This window comes from Plectropomus leopardus, chromosome 21, assembly GCF_026936395.1.
Source record: "Plectropomus leopardus strain MGB_pleo_1.0 chromosome 21, ASM2693639v1, whole genome shotgun sequence".
NCBI lineage: Eukaryota > Metazoa > Chordata > Actinopteri > Perciformes > Serranidae > Plectropomus > Plectropomus leopardus.
The window spans coordinates 13,497,682-13,521,808 of record NC_142196.1 but is presented as its reverse complement, the minus strand read 5'-3'; the positions used below and the strand labels follow the sequence as shown (position 1 = coordinate 13,521,808).

General features: G+C 38.9%; 1 protein-coding gene across 1 annotated transcript; it reads right to left on the bottom strand.

Annotated features, from left to right (window-relative positions):
- Nucleotides 1-8,580: 8,580 nt before the first annotated feature.
- socs6a (suppressor of cytokine signaling 6a) lies at nucleotides 8,581-16,062 on the bottom strand. Its single transcript, XM_042510481.2, has 3 exons — nucleotides 15,638-16,062; nucleotides 15,120-15,189; nucleotides 8,581-13,584 (listed from the first exon to the last, which is right to left on the bottom strand). The coding sequence occupies exon 3, from the start codon at nucleotides 13,456-13,458 to the stop codon at nucleotides 11,848-11,850; it is 1,611 nt and encodes a 536-aa protein (XP_042366415.2). The 5' UTR covers nucleotides 13,459-13,584; nucleotides 15,120-15,189; nucleotides 15,638-16,062; the 3' UTR covers nucleotides 8,581-11,847.
- Nucleotides 16,063-24,127: the final 8,065 nt, after the last annotated feature.

Below are 24,127 nucleotides of genomic sequence, written 5' to 3'. Positions count from 1 at the left end.
AAAACAACCACACAGAGACACAAAATGGCCAAAAAAGACACACAATCACTTAAAAGAGACACAAATGACTACAGAGAAAACTTCCACAATGATGAACAAAATGACCACAGAGACAAAAAAAATAAATAAATAAACACAAAAAGATGCATAACGACCCATAATACACCCTTGTTTGCATTGAACTTATTTGCAAAATTTAAAACCCACAAACACACACAAAAAAGGTTCAGCTGTTTGCGGTTGGGCGAAGGAAATAATCTTGCTTAATCTGTATCGTAATGAAGGAATTTCATAGTATGGTTTGCTCGTGCTGAGTCATAAATGCCAAAAAATAATTAAAAAAACACACTCGGTTTTCTGTTTTTGCATGAGTATGTACATATACTCAAATGAGCATTTCTGTGAGTTTTCAATCAGCAAATGATGTTTCCTGTCAAGCCTCACTCAAAGCATTTTCTCTTCATTTGCACTCTGACGTTAGACAAACTTACAAGTCTTTCGAGCACCTGACAGTTTGTGAGATGAATAAATAAAGGAACACACTCTTTTATCTGAGCACATCCCCGTAGATCTGTCTAATGACAGCTGTGGATATTTAACCGTCCTTCTCAAACAGAATTATCTCAGTTCTGCTCGAGCCTGCTCCCAGTGTTCATTATTATTGCATGGCCCGTGGCCACTTTTACTCATCAAGACTGCATTACATTATTTACAAACTGGAAACAATTGAGGGAGCACTGTATTACTGGACTGGGAGTCACCCATTAAAAAACCTAATTGTGAATTATGAATGAGCATTTCATTTGCTATGCCATGTTACATTAAGCACCTTTATATGGTGACGGTGTATTTAAGGGTCTTGCCTTTCTCTCAGGCAGCTGTTTGTTTTTTGGAAGAAAAGAAGAGGACAGATTCAGGACAAGAGTTCTCTATTTGACTTGTTCTGGGCAGACGTTGAGCAAAGAAATACTTGCAAAGCCTAATGGGATTGAAGGATTTCAGGCAGGGTCTAGATGGCTGCAGGGAGCCCAGGGAAGCAGGGACGGGCTGACAGACAGAAGGACTCAATGAATGGCTGGCTGGAGACAACGTCAGTAAGATTAGCTGATATAACCAGTGAGGAGATCATGTTATTGCAACTTAAATGACCTGAGTTATGGTTCAGATAATAAATGGGTCTTAATCTATGATTTGATTCTGTAGAACAAAGTAAAATAACATCTAATAGCTTTTTATCCCTCTGCATCATGCTGGTATCTGACATTAAAGTGTTGATTAATAAGCAAACATGAGATGGGAATAAAAAGAAATCAGCTGGTGAAAAGATGCACTCATGCTGTATATCTACAAGTGGTAGGCACTGGCCAATATTTCTCACAATTCCTTCAGTTTGGATCTAATTTTAAAAGACTTCCCTCCAGGCCCACTTTCAAGCCAGCTACCCGTGTGTGCTTGTTCAGATTTACATCAATGTTAGAGATAGAGCCCGCTCCTCTGATCTCCTCCATCAGAGAGGAGAAAACTGTGTACACAGAGGATAAACACTATATTTTAAAGGGCAGGCACAACCAAATCTGAAAAAAATCATATTTTTCCCTCTTACCTCTTGTGATATCTGGGGAATACCCACAGATATATAATGCTATTTTCTGACACCACTATGATGCAATGGAGGAGAGTGGGATTTTTGTTTGTGATTATTAAAGCATTCCCAATGACTCTGGATAATCACTGACCTCATTGTGGACAGTTTTTGTTACATCTATCAATCAATCAATAGTTAAAAAACACGCACACACAGTGAGCTCAATGTTTACTTCAGCTTAACATGCTCTTAATGTCAATGCTAGTATAAGCAGGTATGTTAACCATTTTCACCATCTTGTGCCCTTTCCTATCAAAATTAGCATGCATGTGCAAGCTGTTTAAACAATGGTAAAAGAAGATAAAAACAAGCAATTTACTCCTTCCACATTGTCAGTACACCAGAACCATGCATGGCTCTGCAGTAAATGAGTATGCCTTTCTGTTTTTTCTTTTTCCTTGTATGTCACGTATACCTCGGTGTCACAGACACACCGGAAAACAAGGTTAGCAAATGGTAGCAAGCAGCATGGATGCCAGTGAAAATATTTTGGTAGTTGCTTCTCTTTTTGTATCTTTTAGTTATTCCATCTAGACTTATTTTAGCACTGCCTGAATGGAGACAATAGGTATTTTGTGGATGAGTCATTATACAGCACTAGAAATAACCTTTCCCATTCCAAAAACAAAAGCCAGATGTTAGCTGGTGTTAGTGGGTTATTTCTGCAGAGGGAAAAGGGCTTTACTTTAGTGTTAGCTTGCCAATATTTGCTAATTAGCACTGAACACAATGTATAGCTGAGGTGCGTGGAAATGTCATTAGTTTTGCAGATATTTGGTCATATACCAGAGTATAAGAAAACATACATTTTGGCCTGATGAAGGCAATTAGAGTATTATTTCAAGTCAAACTGACTTTATATCTGAGTGTTAAGTTAACTCAAAGTTTAGCTGTATTTGAGCATGTGTAAATGAGACATAAGAATAGAGGGCATCTATGCATAGAGGTGAGAAAATGCATTAACATGCTGTATATACATGTAAACATTTAAACAGAAAATTAACAGTTTAGGACACTAGACAATAGAGTGAGAATGTTGTAATGACCTAAAATCACACTGATGATTATAGTTTTTCACTAGAAGTTGCTGCTCTCTTAATAATTTATTTTGCTTTTGATGATTCGATGAATATCAGCCACTGATGTAAAAAAGCAAAATTAGCATACATCGCAGTGATTAGACTAAATGCAGCTGTCCCGAAGCTGTGACTAAGGAGGTGAAATCCATGAGCCTCGCTGTCACATAGAGTAAAAATGATGGATACCCATTTTACTTTAGAAAATATCACATCCAGGAAGAGAAATTAAAACTCTGGCTTAATTGTGTGGTAAATGTAATCAAATAAAGAATGGATGACAGCATATGCAAAGAGAATTAGGATGAGGCTCAAGTAACAAAGTGCGTCACCACACTGGCTGTGCGGCAGGCAGGTGCCGTGTAGCAGAGGTGTGGTGGACTGAGAGATTGAGCTCATTATTGCACCAGAGGTTCAAAAGGCCCTGAGCTTCTGTAGCCAACACATTAGGTGCTGCAGGAGAAAGGATGTGGGAAGAATAAAAGCAGGATATGGCTGTAGAGGAGGGCGGGTACCCTGCTGAGTAATGTGCGCTCAGATGTGGGGGAGCTGTTAATTGCCATGCAGCATCTCAGTTGAGGGAGCACTTGTGGGACAGTGGCAGTTCAAAGAGAAGGGAGTGTGACTGCGATTCAATCAAAGTACAAAATTATCGTGGTGTAGCCCTTGACCAAAAACAGATTGGAGACAGGTATTTCATTACTTACACATTGTTCATTTTCTTTTGGCAGTGCACTTTTTGTTTTAAGGTAATACAGATGGACTTTTTCCATTTGCAGCTACCATAATAACTTAAATTGACAGTTTACCTCAAAATCAAAAAAATACACATTTTTCCTCATCTAAATTGTTTTGGTGAGTTGCTGATATCAACTGAAGAGATGTCTGCTTTCTCTGGAATGTAACAGAACTAGATGGCACTTAGCTTGTGGTGCTCATAGCACAAGAAAATATATTTAAAAAACTCAACAGCAATGACTCTTTCCAGAAATCATGAGCCGCTTACTCAAGATAATCCACAAACCTTGTTGTTAGCAGTTTCATGTAGGAACTGTTTTCCCTCTACTGAGATACACCTGCTAACCATATCACCGTGCAGGACACATGCATCTACTCATGGATGAGAGCCTTGTGCACATGACAGCGATCTAAACATTAAGCTCATTAGCTAGCTCAGTGGTCCCAGGTGAGAAGCACCCGACTTATAAATATGCCAGTGGAAGCAGATCTGGTTTTTCAGTAGGAATATTTGATGATTCTTTGACGTTTGAATGGGCTTCAGCAGAACATTCAGATGGCACGACGGCAGCATTAACGTAATATATTATAAACAAACTAACTGTGCTACCAATGGATCGGAAATATACAACAGTTTTCGCCAGCACTAGTGGACTTAAAGGGGTCTCTAACTTCAGGAGGCAGCCCTGAAGTTAGCAGTAGATTCATGCTTCTTTCCACATGGTGATGCAGTTGAAGGATGTTGTTCAGTAGAAAGACAGTAGTTCCTACATGAAACTGGTCTCATCAAGGTCTGTGGATTATTTTAACTGTGTCATCATTTATGGAAAGAGACACTGCTGTTAAATTCAATTTCAATTTGTTTTCATTCAGTACCACAAGCCAAGTGCCATCTAGTTCCATTATATTGGAGATAAGGCAGATATCTTTATGGCTTATATCTCCAACACTCAGCTACTCACACCAAAACAGTCTTGACTGATAAACAGCACTATATGTAAGAGTAGAAATATGCATTTTTGATTTTGTGGTAAACTATCCCTTTAACCCTTTAAAAACTAGAGTGACATCAGTTTCCTTGTGCTGCTTTAAGACATTTTTCACAAGTATTTAAACCTTTGAATCATGAGCAAATTGGTCACAGAGGGGTAAAAAGGTAATGAGTAACTTGTACAAATTGCAAGAAATAAGAGGATTTAGAAAATATTTTTTAAAAAGCTAGGGGAAAAAAGCCAGGTGAAAACTGTATAACTAATTATCATGATTACATACATTTATATACATTTTCTTTTCCATTTTTTGAAATTATCCATTTAATAATAATTTTCTTGTACGTTTTATTAATAATACATTTTGGGATCATTTCCTCCTTTGTTGCTGGTTGCCTTCCTCTCATGTTTTGGAAAGAAATAAAACCAATTTGCTCAGGTTTCGAAGAGTTAAACTTGCATTGTACAGTGTCAGCGTCATGTGTAAAGCTCTTTTGTTGTGTATGCTGTTTGAAGCCCATTGAGACCTGCGAGCAGTTGTAGGCCAGTCCATACTGCTCTATTGGCTGCGTTTTCTCGGATCTACAGGGGAACTCCATTCCTCGTTAAACGACAAACCACCACCTGTTCTCATTTCATCTCTCCCGTCCTCGCTGTGCCTCTTGGACCGCTGGTGAAGGGCAGACACCCAGGTACTCCGTGAGGAATGGAGGCAAGTTTCCCATTCAAAACATTCCCCATCCATTTCCTGATGGCCGCCACCTGTTCAACCCCCTCCTCCTTCCCCTCTTCCCACCGCCACGCCACATCCACACACACCTCGCTCCCGTGTGAGGGATGGGCAGATTGCTCGGGGATGAGAGTGGATTGTCACTGTCACAGGGGGCAACGGAGGGAAGGAGGTGGGCACTCTGTGTTACTCGATGGCCCCCAAGTTCCAGATGTCACTCTTTTTAATGACATAATTACGAGCGTCTTACGACTCCCCTTGGCCTTCAGTCTGTACTGGAAGCTATGCACGCTGCACACACGCACATAAACACACCGGATTCCTGCATGTTATTATCATTCAAAGCCTGTGTGCCTATGCCATTCATAATAATAAAGAAGTCTTTCTTCAGATAGTTTATAGGTAGATCAGGTAGCTAATTTGCATTTCCTCCTGCTGTCAAATAGTATCACAAGGACAGCGTTATAGTTGAAAAGAAAATCATATATTCACCATTTAAAAGTTGAGGCATGAACGAGCCTCACAAAAGGAATGATTTTCTTGACAGACTATCAATCAAATATCAAACTGGCCAGCCTCTTTGTTGACGCCCTGCAGCTGAAGCCATCTGGATCGACCATTTTCTGGTCATTAACCGCGCTCCCTTCTTAAGAATCCTGAAGTACCCAAAAAGTGAGTGACTCAGACTGCTAACTATGTGTTCACAGTTTGAACCACTTTGTTTTGCTAAATTCTATCTTTGCTCGGCGCTGGAAAGATGTTGCTTTTGGAAGAGCACCATGATGAAAGGCGTTTTGATCTGGAAGGCATACAGCCCAACAGTGTGAGACACACAAAGTGGTAGCTAGCAAGCTGAACTTCAACAAACATGCACTCCACGAATACATAGGAAACTGTGAAGAATGATCACAATGAATACCGCGATGAGCTGTTGTTTCAGTGGGGACCTGATAATGATGAAGGCAGTCCCCTCTCTAACAGGGCTAATTGGGGTTCAGAGGCGTCTAATGCAAGATAGATGGAGCAAGTGAGGGTCTCGGTGGTGTATGGCACTGCTGGCACGAGATCACAAGCATTAATAGAGCTGAACCTTTCACTCTGGGCTGAAAGACATCTGTTGCCAGCAGGTAACCTCGGCTTTATCATTACCAGCTAGACCCACCGATGTTTTCCTGGCATGACAATTTAAAGCGATATATATGTTTGCTGGCTAATTCAAGCTGTCAACATCATCCCTGTTTGTAGGTGAAAAATGGGTGCACCACGCAGCGCACCAGATGGCAGGAACGGATCATCAATCTGAGACGGCAGACATGTGATGGATGGATTCTCCAGAGTAAACAGTTTCAAACTAAGAACCACACTGAGAAGAAATTTGCTCACAAATGAGCACTTTTGTGTCGATATTATGCACCGAAAGACATGCAAACGCTGTCTTTGATTATTCGTGTTTTTGACTCGCATTTTACAAGAACAAAGCATGATGCAAAATGGAAATAGGAGGAAGTCCAACCGAAGAAAATAAAGAACAGGATTGGAAACTGCTATCTCTCCACACTTTTAGGACTAACACTTGTCAACAAGTAGGTGAGATGTCATCTTACATGGCCTTGAAGCTGCTATAATGGCTATTTTTATACTAACAATGTGTCAAATGACAATGTGAAAACAGGGGTGCTTGTGGTTATGAACCTATAGAGAATTAAGACCTGTATCTGCTCCCTTTGGCTTTATGGAGCTTCATAGTGGGTTTAATCTTTATCTTGTTAGGTTCACTCTCATTGCTTTGATAAAGTCCTTTTCTGAAAAAGCCATCAGATTTCAGCAAAAAAATGGAAATAAAATAGCCAAATGTTAAAAAAATACTAGGCAATAACATAAAAAAGGAAAGACATGCTGGAAATAAAATAAGATAAGCTTTGATAGCAAGTTAGCTAAAGGCTCTTGTTCAAAATCTTTTCTTAGGTTCAGTTTACAGTGTACCTAGCCAAACTGTGCACGTCGCATTTCAAGCAGAATTGCTAATAAGACTTTAACCGAGGGGACAAAATATGCTGAAATTTCTGTTGATTTTGTCAAGAGTTTTTTTCCTCGTATCATTTTAATGTTTGCTGAAACAGCAACAGATTTGACACTTTGTCACCTGAAAGCTTCCCTTCAAAGACAAGCGAAGCACTCTGAGTAAGTAGGCAACATCCTGGGTACGAGGTGGCAAAGTGAGCCGGCTGCTTATCACAATGTTTGCAAATTCAAACCTGCTGAGATGCCGTGTCACGTCATGACAAGTTGCACTTTCCAAGCAAAAGTAAAATCTTTCCCACTAAATTCCAAGTATAAACAGTTTGAAAAGCTGCAAATTAAAAAAAAAATAACAGTGGAAGGCAAGAGATGAGTCCTTTTATGACGGAGGCATCTCCATATGACATGCGACCACCAGTGTGTGCCATGAATAAATCATCCTGAACCGGGCAGAGAGTAAACACTTGTGTATCTTCACCTCAGATGCCTGGAGAGGCCTGTCAGACACAGTAGTTAACAAAGCCTACCTCCTCATCATCATGCAGACCGTGTTTCTGCAGATCCAAGTCCAAACCTGACACCATTACCCCCCCCACCCCCCCATCTTCTCCTCCCCCGTCTACAAAGCGGAAACTCACTCTGTTTCTCCAGAGTCGACTTAAAGTGAAGTTAAAGCGTGGATGGTAGCGGTGCTGCTAATCTTTCCCCTGAGTCTCCGCTTTGCTCGGTTGTATTTAAAGACCGCCTGGATTGTCTTTGTAAATTAGGCAACTGGAGCTCTGGGATTAGCTGCCAATTTGTACCCACTGTGGAGAGAAACTCATCGAGACCTCCATGATTTTATCTATTAACACAACGGCAAGCATGATCAGGCTCTTGTGGAGCGCATCACTGGCTGCAAACTTTGGCATGATTCAAACTCTGTATGTAAGGTGCTTAACCGACTCTAAATGTGAGCGATGATGGTAATTCTCCTTTCACATGAGAGCATACAAAGATTTTTTTTTTTTTAGAATATAGTTTTTTTATTTATAATTTATAATTGGCAGATACAAAAAACTCTTGAACTGTATCCAAAGTGTGCAATAAATCACTGTTGATTTTTTCCAAAAGAAAAATACAAAAAGACCATCTACTTTGGAAAGTTGACAACCAATGTAAACTGGAGTGAACTGGTTTCTCTACAGAGGGTTTACTAATCGCTACTAATGCTCTTTTAACTGACTACAGTTGTTAACAAATTGCAAATCTGCTTTGCTCTCCCAAGATGATAACCAAAGTCATTATGTGTACATACATCTACATTGGTGACATTCTATTTCCCCGTTGTTAAATACAAGAAAGGCAATCATATCCATAAGCAGCACAAATGTGTATAACACATTAAAATGAAATAAATGAGTTTTTAAATTGTACCAAGATGTTCATGTGAGAGAGGGTGAACAAAAAAGGAAGGGAGGGGCATTTTTTTGAAACATAGTGTTGTAAACAATCACCTTCACTCACGGAGATGCACAAAAAAAATACGTTGGAGCTTGTTAAGTGCTAAACAGCTGTTATGAATTCAAAATGCTTCAGCAGTCTGAACAAGCATCAACCTCTGGAATCAAACATTGAAGGCAATAATGCTTAATAATAAACTAAGTAAGTATTTAGAAAAGTCACAGCAGCGAAACCATATGAAACTGGTTCCTGCTTGTCAAAATCTGATGACAAATTGCAAATTAAAATGGAAAATACCATTAAAAGAACATTGTATTAAAAAGACTAACATTTTACTTTCACATTTCAACTGAAACACATACACACACATCCCAAAAAAAAAAAAAAAAAGTCGAATTTACATCCACGTTCTTGCCATGATCCCATTTCTTGAGCATTAGCAGAGGCTTTGATATGATGCTGGTGCCTTACCCTTTATATCCCACACATATGACAAAAACAAAATTTTAATCTAAACAGTTATATGAACACATAAAGACAAATGTGTGACTTTAATGCTTTTTCTAAAAAAAAAAAACGCCATCTGAAGGACAACTCTAGGCAGGAGAGGATCCAAGCATGTCAATGGAGAATATTCAAGTGCAAAAAATGTGACAATGTAGTTCTTTTTTTTTTTATGATTCTCATGCTTTCTGAAACTGGTCTGCAGGCAGATAAAACGGATACCTCAAACAAGCGTACATTCCTTTTGTACAGCCCAATCCCCCAGATGGCAAATGTCACAAAAAAACTCACACAAGGATTCTAAAAAGAAAAATACATTTCTTGTACACAGAATGTCCAGCCAATGTTTGTGACAGAAAAACATCCCTCTACACAGCCAAACACACAGCCTAGATCCTTCATTCCTATACAACTCAAAGCTTTAAAATGCTAAGTCTTTAAACATGCAACACCATTCAAAGTTCCTATCTAATTTCTGCTGTGCTAGATTCATGGTAACTTCCTCAGACACTGACATTTCCCAGCTAACTAAAACTAGAACTATACTCTAACGACCTACTGAAGTTGTCCGAGAGACCATTTTCCAAATACTTTTAAGGACACTGATGTCAAAAAAGATGCTCATTCATAGTGTGAAAACACAATTCCCTGTCAAAGTATCCATATAAAGCACTTGCGTAGCATACTGTGTGCTCTTCCCTTTACTCTGGCACAAACAGCCAAGTAGAGACAATCTGTGGGGTAATGCAGCTCTGTGGGCAATATGTAAATAAGCAATGGCAAAAACTGGATGCTTCTTTTTTTTTTTTATGTCCTTGAAACCCATATGACACTAGTGATGCCATGCAGCTGTGGTGGAACTTTTGTCGTACGCTGAAACCCTGGCATCACTCCAGGATGGCGAGGAGGACTTAACCCTGGCTTTCCCAAATCCTTTAACCTAAGCTTGCACCATTTCTGGGATTCTTTTGATCTGGGTCCAGCTCATCGCTGGCATTACGAAACTAAGAACCAGCCATCATTACTTACAGATTCAGGTCAATTGACTAGAGGTCTGTTTATCAGTTGTAGGCTAACTGAGGGCAGTTTTCTTTACTTATTAACAGCCTAAGGTAAATGCAATTGCATTAAACAGCTTTTTACTCAGAGTTGCGCTTAAACAACACAGCAAAGCTCTTTCACCTTTTTACCGTGACTTCCTCTCACATTTAGTGTAACTCTACAGTGCCCTTAATTAACTGTCATAAAGCCTTTACATGCAGATACAAGCATAGTGACAATGTTGTTAGGGCTGAGCTGCAGTGCAGTTTTGTAACATTCCTAATGCAGAAAGATTTCAATTTAATGCTAACATATTTGAAAAGGTTTATACATCAACTTGATGCCGTTTCTACAAACAGCATGTTAAAATCCAGCATTGTCAGTACCTTCAGGCTTGCAGATTATATATAATGGCTACATGCAGCCATACAATTTAAAGTTACCTCTCTGAGTGACCAAACTGTTTAGAGCTTCTCACAGACTGGCACATTTTGGACATCTTTTGCAACAAAATGTTACTGCTATGGACCTGGTAAACCGTTGTCATTCATACAATGTTGTGAGTTTTGCTATTGATATGATGCTATTGTTAGTGTTTGAACTTTTGTTTGGGTGATAGGTATCCACATCTATAAAAACAAGGTTGAAAATGAACTTTTATGTTCCCTTGCCACCGTGGCTGGTGGATTTCAAATTCTACCACACACTCAACAGAATCCTATTGTTTTTTGGCTTGTGGGTGAAGCAAATGTAGCAGCCACTTGCACATTTTATCAGCATTAAGCTGGTGCTAATTTCCATCCCTGATTAAAATCTGAAAGTAGGAAGCATGAACCACAAAAATAAAGCCTGCACCAGTGTCAGTGCAGTGAAGCACAGATGTATTTGTAGCTGCAACATGCCATGATAATACCTGAGGAAGAAAACTGCATCCACCAGACAAGTTGTTTAATTGTAAATTAGCAAAAATCTGATTAACATGAAAATCACGAGTCGGCCATCATCAGTTGTTATACAATGACGCCTAGCCTTGCCATTTTTTATCTATTTGCATAGTATAGATGCAGCAAGTTCTACTTCTCAGTCTGGTCATGCTGAAAAAGATTGTAACACTGCACAATCTGACAGGTAATAAAATGCAAAAGATGATCAAAATTGGTCAGTCTGCAGGAAGGTTAACATTTGATTTAAAAGCTTCATCGTAGCAACACTTATCCATTTTTGACATGTACAATTTGGAGGATAAAAATTAAACGTTTTATAAAATTCAAAGTGGAATTTTATTTTTCTACAGACCCAACTTTTAAACCTGCTCTACTTGCACAGCTGGATGTTACATTTAACCATACAATACATCCCAAAACATGTCTAATGTCTGCACTTATTGCATGCAACTAAGACAACTTGGTTGAATACCTCTTCTACAATTTTTGCAATAGATTATGTGCTGGACTACGTTTCCGGAAGTAGAGCCTCCTAAAATGAGCAGAAAAACCCAGAACAGTGGAATGGAGGACTAAACGGTGACAGAGTCACCTGGACACAAATCAAGAGCCACCAGAACCGATCATCTCAAAACTGTGGTTGTCTGTAAACCTTGTTTTAAATCTCTTAACTGAACACAAAAGTGCAAATTGCTACCACTGTCCTATCTCTGTGTCCTCAGTAGTGCTTCTCCTGCAGATAATCTTTCATCTTGTTAGGTAAGGGCAGTTTCTGGATCAGGTCTATCCTTGTGTATTGTCTGATGACAAAGCGACAAAGATACTGCAGGGAGCGCACTTGCATAAACCGAGATACTGGGTTGGTTAGTCTGACGGGGTAGGTTGCAGACCCTGGTAAGCGAGACCTGGAATAGCAAAAAGCTCCATTCTCAGAGTCTTTGATAGAGTGTTCAATTAAGTCAACGATGGACGTGTGTCCCTCCACATCAGGCTGCTCATAGAAGCTGAAGCGTCCATTGGAGTGTTCGATGCGAGTGTGGAGAGTTTTGCCCTGTGACCTGAAACTCAGGCTGAGCAGGTACCTGTCGTCCGAGCTGTCTCTCACCAGGAATGAGCCATCGGCTAAATTGACCAGCTTTTCCTCGGCCTCCCAGCGTGTGATGGGGCCCCAGTACCAGCCCTGCCTCGCCAGCTTCTTCAGCTCCTCTGTCAGACTGGTGACAACCATGGGCCCGCTGCTCTGGACTGAGTCGTACACCCGACTGACCCCGGGAGCAGAATTCGGGTCAAAGTTGAGGTGGTGTCTTACCCTCTCAGCTACCTGGCTGTCCGTTGAGCTGAACCCTGAAAAAGTCCTTGGAATATGTCCGTTACTCATCATGGGCGGCAGGAGTGGAGAGAGTGGAGGTGGGACCTCTACTCGAGAGCTTTGGAGCATCACACCAGCGGAACCGATAAGAAGACTATTAACTGAGGTTTCCATGAAGAGATCCGGAGGCATCCCACTAACCAGTTCATGTTCCTCCTGACCCTGGTCTGCGTGGAGGGACCGACTGTCTGCTTCAGTCACCACCTCCATGGGAGAGGAGCTGTCCAGGCAGAAGGAGTGGGACCCTTCTGGGTACATTCCCTCATCTAAAGGCATTGTGTACTGGATGTAGTCCTGGGGAGTCAACCCCAGCACCACAGGCACGTCATTGTCATCAATATTTAGATGCAGCTCCCCGTTTTGTGGCTGCTGGAGATTCTTTAAGGATTCTGCTTGGTCCTGAAAGAGCCCTTCCATTTGGAAATCATGAAATTCTTTCCGGACGCCGTTTAAGTTTGGACTAGGGCTGGGAGAGTGAACCATGGCCTTAACTTTTACCTCCATCTTGATACACGCCTCGTCAGAGTTTACTGACCGCAGAGGCCATGGCGAGGGGCTATAATGGTGACTCCGCAGGGATGCAGATCTGAGGGGTCTCTGGGCTTTCACCTCATTGAAGCTGATGGGCACAGACGAGGATGAGAAGGTGTCATCATCATCCACAGAGCCGATGGCAGAGGAGCTGCCTTTCACTTTCGCCTTCTGCTTGGCAGACAGTCTCCTCTTTAGCGATCCCATCAGGCTCTCGCTCTTTGAGCGGCCCTTATTCTGGCCTCCTTTGTCCTCCTCACCACCAAGGTCACAGCCAGAGAGCTCTTTGGTGTAGCAGCCCCCAAAAAGTGACTCTTCCTTAGAAAACTCTGTAGTCACCGAGGGCTGCTGGAGCATGACAAAGTCACCCTCCTCTTTGCCCTTTATGCTGAGGGACTTGCGGATGGTCTTAAGGCTTATCTTCTTCATTCTGACAGGCCCTCCAATGTGGGGGCATGGGTTGGCTCTCCTGGTATCCTGATGAAAGTACTATCCACAGTGTCCTCCCATCAGGCTGCACGAAACAAGTCATGCATACAGTGGAGCCATCAAACCCTGCAAAAAGAAAAACACAAAACATTATAGATATTATATCTTAACGATGTTTAGTCCAAAAAATGCTTCCGCATTATTGTACATTATGTTCATAGCATGACATACACACGTACAAGAGCATAAAGCAAGATTTAGAGAGAAACACACATATCACAACACAATGAAAACATTTAACAACGGTACAGAAAAATAAATAAAAAAGGGCAAAATATAATTTCCTGCAGACCAATGTAATGTCATCCAATATCTCATCAACAGCAAAAAACCTATAAACAACTTAAACAAATCAGAGCGGGAAAAATCCTCACAGCTGAGAAGAAGAAATCTGAAAAAAAAGATATCTCTATTACAAAAATTGATTGTTTATCTATAGACTTAATAATCATTTCAGCTCTAAAATCTGTACACAATGAAGCACAATGGATTTAAATAAAACAATCACTGTAAGTGCTGACTTTCAGGTTTGATGTGATGGGTTTATGCATCCATACAGGGCGAACTGGGTACAAATTGAAGCCCATATGTACACTGTCTCCCATTTAAACATATAGTATGCAGGACTGCCAGTGACTGTTTATAAATGTGCTTGCCAGCAAAACTGAAATAAAAGCCAATCCCAGATTCACTCTCATTTGGCGTTTCGCCTCACTTTATTCTTGTTTTTTTTGGCGCTGTGTCTCTTGGATTCTTGCTGCTTGCAGTTTGGCACCTGCTTGCTATCATTTTATAAAACCCCGACCTCACCTGAGCGCTGTGGGGATACACACCTAAAAACTTCCCAAGATTAAAAAATAAGAAGAAAATACTAATACGGGCAGAGGGCAGAGTCTGCAGAAATATACACCACCTCACACTGTGAGTGGGTCAAATGTGATGATTGAGAGTAATTACTTCTGTACCAGTCTATATATATATCTTTGTTTTCGGGAAAATCCTACATATTATATATTTAGTTGAATCAGTGAAATTACAGAAAAAGGAACAAATTAAGTTTAATATCTAGTTGTGAGAAACATTGTGTCATTGCCTGCTGGAAGTCTATAATACACATTAAAGGTGCCTGGTGTTTTCCCTTGTCATACTCTGCTAAACTCATGCTGCTGCCATGGTTTAGTCCTTAAAATGTCTTGGTTGTGTTGGCTCTGTGTTTAGGGTCACTGCCCCACCACATTGTTTAACAATGGACCATACAATATGGGCTTAAGCTTTCCTAATAGTTGTTAATAACTTCAATTAGCCTTAAAACTGACAGCCAGCACTTATATTTCACAGTCAATAATTCATTTTAAATCTAATGTGCAAAGATGCAATGCCAAAACATAGGAAATGTATCACTATCCAAATACTCACTGACCAAATTGCATTATGGTCAGGACTTTATGAAAAGCATAGCAATCTTTGCCTTGTCATCTGTCAAAAGAAGCCATGACAGCTCTGGCAAGCCGAGATTAAAGCATTATCTAGAGACATGTGCCACCGAAAGCACCTAAATAAAGCTGCTTGATAATCAAGGCGGCTGCAATCTGATTACTCACCATTATGTGCAGGAAAATGGTGACTCAGTTGGATGGGTCAAGTTCCACTTCCACCACCTTTCATTTGATGCTGCGAAAAACAAAAACAGCTTGTTTGAAAAGTTCTACACGGCTGATTTACACCCGATTTCATCAGAGAATAATAAGACGATACGTACCCACAAAATCACATAACATAAAACGGCGTGTATAAATAAAGTCAACGTTAGCAAGGTTTGTCCTGACCTGGCAGGGCCTACGGACATAACAGCATGCCTTTAGCTTAGCCTCGCTGGTTAGTTTTTTAATGTAACGGGAATAGTCTGAAACTGTCTGCTATAACTGTGATATAATTGATACACTTTAAAAGTTGAGACTGTAAAAAAAAATGGGTAATTCGATCTAGCTTACCAAGTTAGCAGATATCGCCTTGCTTGTATGCTAACATTAAAGAGCTAACAACCACTTACTTTGTTAGCATGTGCACTTTCTAAATAAATAAACATTTAAAAGCATGTTCGCGTTATATTGTCTCTTACCGGTTCACTTTTGCTGGTCTCACTAGGCAAAATAACCCAGAGGTGTTGGCATTTGTCCTGAACAACACGCTCATGAGAGGTTCGCTCCTTCACGATTGTTGGCTAATGTTAGCTTTGCTAATGCTAGCTTCCTACCTAAGTCAATCAGCTAGCTTTGTTAACGTTTGCTGTCGAAAACATCACCGTTACCTTCCCTTTAGTCGGCTTCTGCGCCAAAACGAAACTATAACGCGTTTATGTGGGCGAATTTGTTTCTTCCCTAAACGTGCGGGCTTACATTTCCGACCAGAAAGCCACAATAAGGTGACATCTCTCTGTCTGGGTTGGCTAACACTTTGTAGCTCACGGCCTCTTCCTTTCTTCCTTTGTTGCCTGTTGAATTGTGGGAGCAGATTCAGATGCAGCGAATGAGACGCACACAGCAGCCACTGCAAGTTTTCACATCACAGAGGCAAAGGCAATGTGCATCATTTTACAAAATAAGCAAAGAAAAAATGAAAACAAAGAAAACATTCAATTATAATTCTTTTCTCAACACGACAAGGTAATATCATGTAACACTGTTGTTTTTATATGCATACTGTGTAACATGCCTTGCAATTTTCTACTGTGCAATATTTTAACACTTACTGTGCAATACTTATAAGTTATATTTTTGCAGTAAATACACTACACGCCATGTGTGTATTTGAGTTATCCTGTGCAACTATCAATCATGAACATACAGTATCTATATAAGTAAAAGGTGTGTATAGTATATATAGATTTTATATTATTTTTTTTCAGATTTTTATTTTATCTAATTTGTATTTTGAAATATTTTATCCTTTGTTTGCACTCAAAACACTTTTGGGGGGTATTTTTCTCTTGCTTCTGACTCTTGAGCTGTTGTATTTTGTGAATTTCTCCAGTGTAGGAATAATAAAGTCTTATCTTATCTTAATTTTTACCCAGTGTGCAAAATATGATACAACAAAATAGACAAATAAAAAGAAATTCTTCTGCGCCTGCAAATAAGTAAACTGATATTGTAATAAAACTTTTTATTAATGTTATTATTTGGAGATGTGTGGTTGTAATTTTTTTCATACCTAATAAATTAAGGTCTTAAAGGGCATTTGTAATCAGATCACTGCAGCACAATATTTTGCTTTAATGAAGTGATTCTCGCACTTCCCTGAATAACCCACCACTGAACACAATTTTTCCATAACTACACTAATGTGGTGGCTGAGTTGCCAAAAGCAGAAGGAAGTGGTTCTTCAGGGCAGCTCCCAGGAATGGAGCAAGGTGTTGCAAAAGCCATGAATGCTCTGTAAAACATATATTCTGACTAAAAAGATACTGAGAAAAGAAATAAATGAGATATAAAGACAAATGTTCAGTGGCACTGTTACAGTATTAATTGTCTTTCTTAGGTGTCAGAGGATGTAAAGATGTCCTGCTGAATACCAATGTAAAATAATGACACAGTGGTGTTGAAACACGAGTCTGTTTGCACAATTAAAGGCTGCAAATTAAAAGCGTGCTTCAGTCCTTCCGTTTTCCTTGGATGTCCTCTGTCCTTGAGTTAAGAGGCACCTGATTTAGCTGCATGCTGCTGGAAGATGTGCGGGGAACCCAGTTTCATGGAAATTAATGTGTTGCACCACGAAAAAGAAAAAAAATAAAGACTGAACAAGAGAAAAAGCAAAACTTGGAACAGGGAGTAGTTACTGCAGAAAGTTGCAGCTTACTTATAATAGCAGAGAAATACAGCAAACCAGCTCCCAGTGCCTCCTGAAATTATTTGCTATGCAGCGCCTAAATTAATTTGCATGACTGAAGATTATTTTTATTAAGGTGCTGCTACACTCCCACAGATAGTGATTTTAAAAAAGCATAATGCAAGTATATTGGACCGTAGCATGGGGAGACTTAGTGTGACATGGGTTGAATGCAAAATAAAATGCCCATTTTTTTTAATTGACTGTATCTCACACATATTTATTCTAGTCTCCCATCCAAAATGTAAGGTCTTGAATGCTTTTTGTGACACTGAATGTAACACAGTGTAACACTGAAACCACAGATTTCAATGCTCTGTTTATTTTGTTTGATAAGTTGTGTATAGCTTAGTTGTGTATAGTCTTTTATCTTGCAGTGGCAATGTATGTACAAAGCAGCTGCATAATTAACCCTTTGAACCCTAAGCATATTGGTTTTTTTGCTCAAAAACATAAGGAAAAAACCAAATAAAAACAATTTATTCAGATTTATTACTACTATTATTATTATGTTTTAAAAATGATTTAAATTCCCATAGAACTATATTTATAATTATCATCTTTATATAATTATATTTACAGAATTATTATAATTTTTAACAAGTTTTTTTTAAAGATAATTTCCTATTTGTTGTTTTTTCTTCACTTGCTGCTGTTTTTTTTTTTGTTGATTTTCTTTTTTGTTCGTTTGTTTTTTGCTAATTTTCAGGTAATTTTCTTGTACTTTTTACTAATTTTTTTGTTCATTTACAGTGTAATTTCTTCTTAAATTCCCCATTGCCTCCCTCCTGTGTTTCTTAAAAATCAAACTAATTTGTCTAGGTTTTAAAGGGTCAAAGCTAATGAGTAAAACACTTTTTTATTATAGATTTCTGTTGTGGCAAAGAATTCAAGGTTTTCTATTACACTGTGTTGTGCTTGTTTTCTTGCTATTACACTGCACAGTTTAAACACAGCATACAACTTTCCCCCAGTACAATATTCAGGATTTCATTTTCCACTATCAGATAACTGTAGAAATATCAACCACTACACTTTTCCCCCTGAAGCCGGCTGTGCTTAGCCTTTACGCAGGAAGGTCTTTCTAATTTGTATTCCAGAAACATCAAGTTGGCTCTCCAAGTATTTTCAAGTATTTGATACCGCAACTAAAACTTGAACTCTGAAATGATACATTGGTTGCCTAATTAGTGTCAGTATTGTTCTAAAGTAGATTGTGTTTACCACTGCCAGGCTAATTTGGTCTATATACTGAACATTACATTGTTTTTCCACACTGTCAAGTGTATGGCAGTCCTTCCCCAACCTGCTTAGGCTAGCTGTGTGCAGACAGGCTCTATGCAAAGACTCTAATTACCAGGCCCTATTAGGGTTGATCAGACTGCCTTCACTTGATGTGTTGGCACAGGAGGGGAGGGCTGGCGTAGGGGGAGGAAGGAGGGCTGGCAGCTTTTAGATATAGCACCAAGGACATTGGGAAGCAAGGATGCAATGTTTCTACGAGCTAAATTAGACCTGACAAACAAACTTTAGTCTGGTTGATATTTGTTGCCAGACAGGAAAAAACAAGTATTTAGCTGTGGGTATAACCCAAGACTGTTTTGTTGGGATGGGATAAACAGATCAAATAGTTGCTAATAGCAGGCTGTTTAGATTATACATGCATTAAATCTGAATAGTTTGATAGGAGTTAAGTGTGTGCATGTAAGGGCCTCGCTCTCTCAAGATCAATATTTCCAAAAGAATATAAATTAACAGGACTGTACAAAGCTACATATATATATATATATATATATATATATATATATATATATATATATATATACATGTATGTATATAAATTCTGCAAATACAGCAAAGGTTAGTAAAGATCTTGTATTGTTTGCCCAACAAGAGAGTTCAAGGCATGCTGTGGAAAGGGAAGTCAGAGTAGACCTATATCCTTGCAACTTTAGCCTGTTGAGGTTTTATTCTGTAACATTTCCATTTGTAATACTGTGTACATACTTCCTGTATGCTCTGTCTACTGAGAAATAAATATGTATGATCATTAGAACATTGATAAAATAACAGTTTAAGGTGGCATAAGACTTTTGCACACTACGTATGCATAAGCACAACTCAAAATACTGAACATTGTACACAGTGAGTCGGCCATACTGTTTAATGAGTTACCTCTGCATGTGGGAAAGCTCCTCACATTTCATCTTGATTTCAAATGAACGCTGTATCAGCCATAAATTATTTGCACAATATGTCTGCACCGGCTTCAGTTCGACTCAGTCCTTTGACTTGATTCCTTTGCCGATGGGAGAGTGTCGGGGGGCCCCTCGGTGCCCACGCTCATATCCTCAACACTTGCAGTGGAGCGGAAGACGGGTACAGCAGGCATGTCAAACAGTGACAGGGCCAGTGGGACCACTTGGGTTTTGTATCGGGGATGACTGTGGAATAACATAGAAAGCTTGAAAAATACAGTCTGATCATTTACGGTAGGGATGATGTCCACACTGTTTCATTGTTGTGGTGTCTCACTGCGATTTCCGTGAATTCATTTATTAAATTTTCTTCTATTTGCTGCAGCAATATTCAAAAATCAATGAGTGCCCCCTGGCTGAATCAGTCCATCATCTCACTTTTCGCCTCAGGTAAAAGAGATCTTCAAATATAGTGCATTAATTACTGTTACACCAGCTGCATCCACATGCAATGTAATGACTCAGCTATAGAGACTTGAGCTCGGTTCATATGGCTGCCTGGTTAGAATAGTGAATTAACTGCATGTGCTTTCTTATGTTCTTCAGGTCTGTTATCACATTATTAATTCTCAAGGTAACTCCTTGTATTATGTCGACATATGGGGTGCTGAATTTTGGACATCTACAATAATGATATGATTAATTATCTGATTTGACCTTGTTTTATGCATGAAATGTTTAGAAGGGCAATCCTTGGGCCCAGCAGGCCTTGTGAAACACTTGATGAAAGACTCTCTGTACATGGCTTTCAGCTTCCTTACATTTCAGTTTATTTCAGCTATTTTTTCAGTCCATGAATGTGCGGATTCAGAAAAGAAGGAGGGCTATGTATTTTTTTTTTATAAAGGAGACTCAACTGTTTGAGGGCTTTTCCCTCCACAGTCAACTAACTAATAGGGCAAATATGTCAGTTATGAGAAACACAGAATACTATTTTTTACAAATATGAGTGATCAGATGTTATTGTTGCTCCTTCCTTCACATTAGTCTGCATCATAACAAATTTGAAGAAGTTAAATGTGTTATAAAGTTGGTAAACACTGTAATATTAAAAGTCAACTTAAGCAATTTATTCAGTATCTTGAATATACATAATTGCTGAGTTTGCCATAAAGTTAGAAATTGCAAATTTTTCTACTGATGTAAATATCGAGAATTAATCTTTTTCCACTCTTATATTAAGGTTTAAATGATATTACCCAAACTTAAATGGTTTATAATTACATCTTCTGTAGTTCTTAATGTCCAGTATATAGGATTTAGGGGTATAGCTTGTCAGAAATTGAATATAATATTCATAACTATGTTTTCATCAATCACATTAAACTAAGAACTCTATAGGTTTTGTGACCTCGCATTTTTTAATAAATCATGGATTTATAAAGAGACCTGAATACAGCAGTGGAGGCGGGTCCCCATTCATTCCTATGAAAGCTGCTCAGTGGGCATGAAGCCAGAAAAGATCTATTTCCGCAGTATAACATTATACCTGCATTTTCAGCATTGCTGAGCCTATAGAGCAAGTACACTTGAAACTTATATAGCCAAGCACAGCTGGGTGGCTAACTTCTGATTTAGTACTCCTCTAACTTGAATGGAGATAGTTATTTGATCATGTAACTCTTCTAGACTTTCAACGTGTTATCGGACCAAATGGACCAAATCTTGATAGTGAAACAAATCTTTTTGGGGAGTTGTATTTAAAAAATGTGTCCACTGATTTGCGTCTTTTTCGCAATGTAAGTCAATGGGAAAAAGTCTTTTTGGGCCACTTGGCATCACGTGACAGACCTGGGTGTTGTAATTCCACTTTTGGCCACAATGTAATTGGCTTCAAAGCTTGATGCTGGTCTTGATAAACATATTGAGTGGGTCCTCTCAACCCTGAGCCCCTCATGTCATTTCTGCACTAGCCCAGAATGGACAAACTAAAAACTGGCTCTTGACAGAGACATTCGCATTTTTGTGTCAGCCACCATAGTTCTCTACATGCTTGGCCTAGACCTTTTGATAGTAAAACAGGTTATACTTGTGAAGAAGGTTACAAAGAAAATATTAATAATGCTAACAGTTGCTTTTTCAAAAAGTATCTGTGGAAGAACTATAAATGTATACTATTTTTTCAGTCATAAACATAGTGTAATCTCTACCAGTTATCTCCAAAATGAAACGCACATAAGCAGTACAGCACTACATGACTTCTGCCCAGGTTGGTCAATGTGGTCAGTTACAGCTGATCATGACTCATGATCAGCTTAAACCATGGTGAGGGTCCAGAGACTGAGATGCTGGGAGAGTAAATCTGGCTTCAAAGTATTTAAATTGGCATGATTTCCACTCAGAGATCAGACCTACATTCATTAACAGCCGGAGGTGCTTTCTGGCATATGAGTAATATAGCCTCATGTAAAAAACAGATTTTGCAAATGATTAAAAATGATATGAATCCTTACATATATATAGATTAGAGTCACAAAAATATTTGCATTGTATATGAATAAAGGAATAATTGCAGTTTTTAGGACATGTCAAAAATACAGGCCCCATGTTTTTATTTCATTATTTAAAGTGAAGATTTGCTTCCTGTCTGCAGCCTATGCTAACAAATGATCCAAGACACACAGCGGTTGTCAAACCAACATGATGGGATGTAGTGTTTGAAGCAGACTCCACCGCTATTGAGACCTCCTAGTCTGACCTAGGGCGATGTATTTTTCCACCAGGCAAAGAAGACCTCAGCTGTTTGGATGTCAGAAGTCTCACTCTGTATTCTCATTGTACAACTGTAGAATGTCAAAAAACATTCATAAAAACTGAGGCCTGTATACTGTATCAGAGCTTGGGCGAACTGGAATACATTTTTTAACTGCTTCAGGTCAATGGACCCTTTGGCAGGTCCATCAATATGACTCATGCTGTGCAGACAAGCTCTGTTCCAACCCACAAAACTTTGTTTTAAATTCTGGTCAAGGTGTAAAGATTTCCAAACATAGCAAATACCAGCCAAAATTACAAGGATGTGTGTTTAATATAATTTTCCATTCATACAAGCATCTTGGATTTCAATATTTGGCTCAGTGTGCAATAAATATATGAAGCTTTTGAATGAGAAAAGATATACAGTATGTGATGTGAAGTGAGTTACTTAATAATATGTTCTTTGTAAAATGTACCTATGTGCCAAAGTAAAGCAGTCATGAATTATGAAAACACAAATTATCAGTTTTCCTTCTACCCCCTCAAACTCCTCTAGGTGACAGTAGAATATACTACAGTGTGCAGCCAAATTAATTACAGGCTTAAATCCCTCTGGAATTCTCGAAAGCTGTGCCATTATATTATTATCATAGCAAATTATCATTCGCTAAGTTTGTTAATTATCACCCTGTCGGCTGATCATATCCACATCACATCTCAAGTGTGAGATCTTGTGCAATTGGATCAACTTACACGCAGAGTATGAAAAGAATTTATGCCTGCACTCGTGTTAAGAGGCGATGCACACAAACTTTGATTTTTGAGAACATCAGTGTTTGAGAAGATTAATTTAATGACAGGATAATGTGGCGGCTGTCAAAACTTCTTTCAATATTTAAGCAATGCAGAAAGCTGTCAGTTATTGTGAAACATGCCGTGAAACACTGATGATCCTGGCAAGAAAAATTGCTTCAGCGTGTTTACAGAACATTTCAAAAGATCTGATGAGAGAAATGTGCAGCAGATTGGCACATGAGCTCAGTCAAGTCACAAACACTATTAGAGGAAACGCCCACCTACAGACAGGGTTTCTTCAGACATAATCTGATCAGTTGTGATCTACTGCACATGATAGAGGGTCCTTGCCAATAAGATATTAAATTACTGCACAACAAAAAATGTTTGAAATAACCAAAGTACAGCTGAAACAATCAGTCAATTAATCAATTAGCTGTCTGGCAAAATAAATAAATAAATAAAAGAATAAAAAACGCAACTATATTTGATAAACATTAAAGCTGTTTTTAAATTATTTTTAATATTTTTTAAGTTGTTGGAGTGTTTTTTTTCTCTGGATTGAGTACTTTTTACTACTTTTAATAGGCTACTTTTAATACCTGCATGTAAATAAAGTTTTCTATCTATCTATCTATCTATCTATCTATCTATCTATCTATCTATCTATCTAGAGCACACTTAAGTAACATATTAAATGCAGGACTTTTACTTGAGTATTTTTACAGATTTTAAAAGACTGGAATACTGCTTTCACCCCTGTAAATAGAGTACAGTCCCTTACACAACTCTTACAGTATAACCCAGCCATATGCCCAGTGCCCCCCAAACACATGCATTTATGATAAAAGAAAAAACAATTTAGTATTTAAAACTGAACTGAAGGTGAAACTTATATGTGCTCTTTTCATAGCGGATACCCAGATTGTAGTTTGTCCTACACAGTTGCAGCTCTTGAACGCACCCTGGTCCTC

Excerpts from the sequence above, each read along its gene's own strand:
- socs6a (XM_042510481.2), bottom strand. The coding sequence starts at position 13,458 with ATGAAGAAGATAAGCCTTAAGACCATCCGCAAGTCCCTCAGCATAAAG.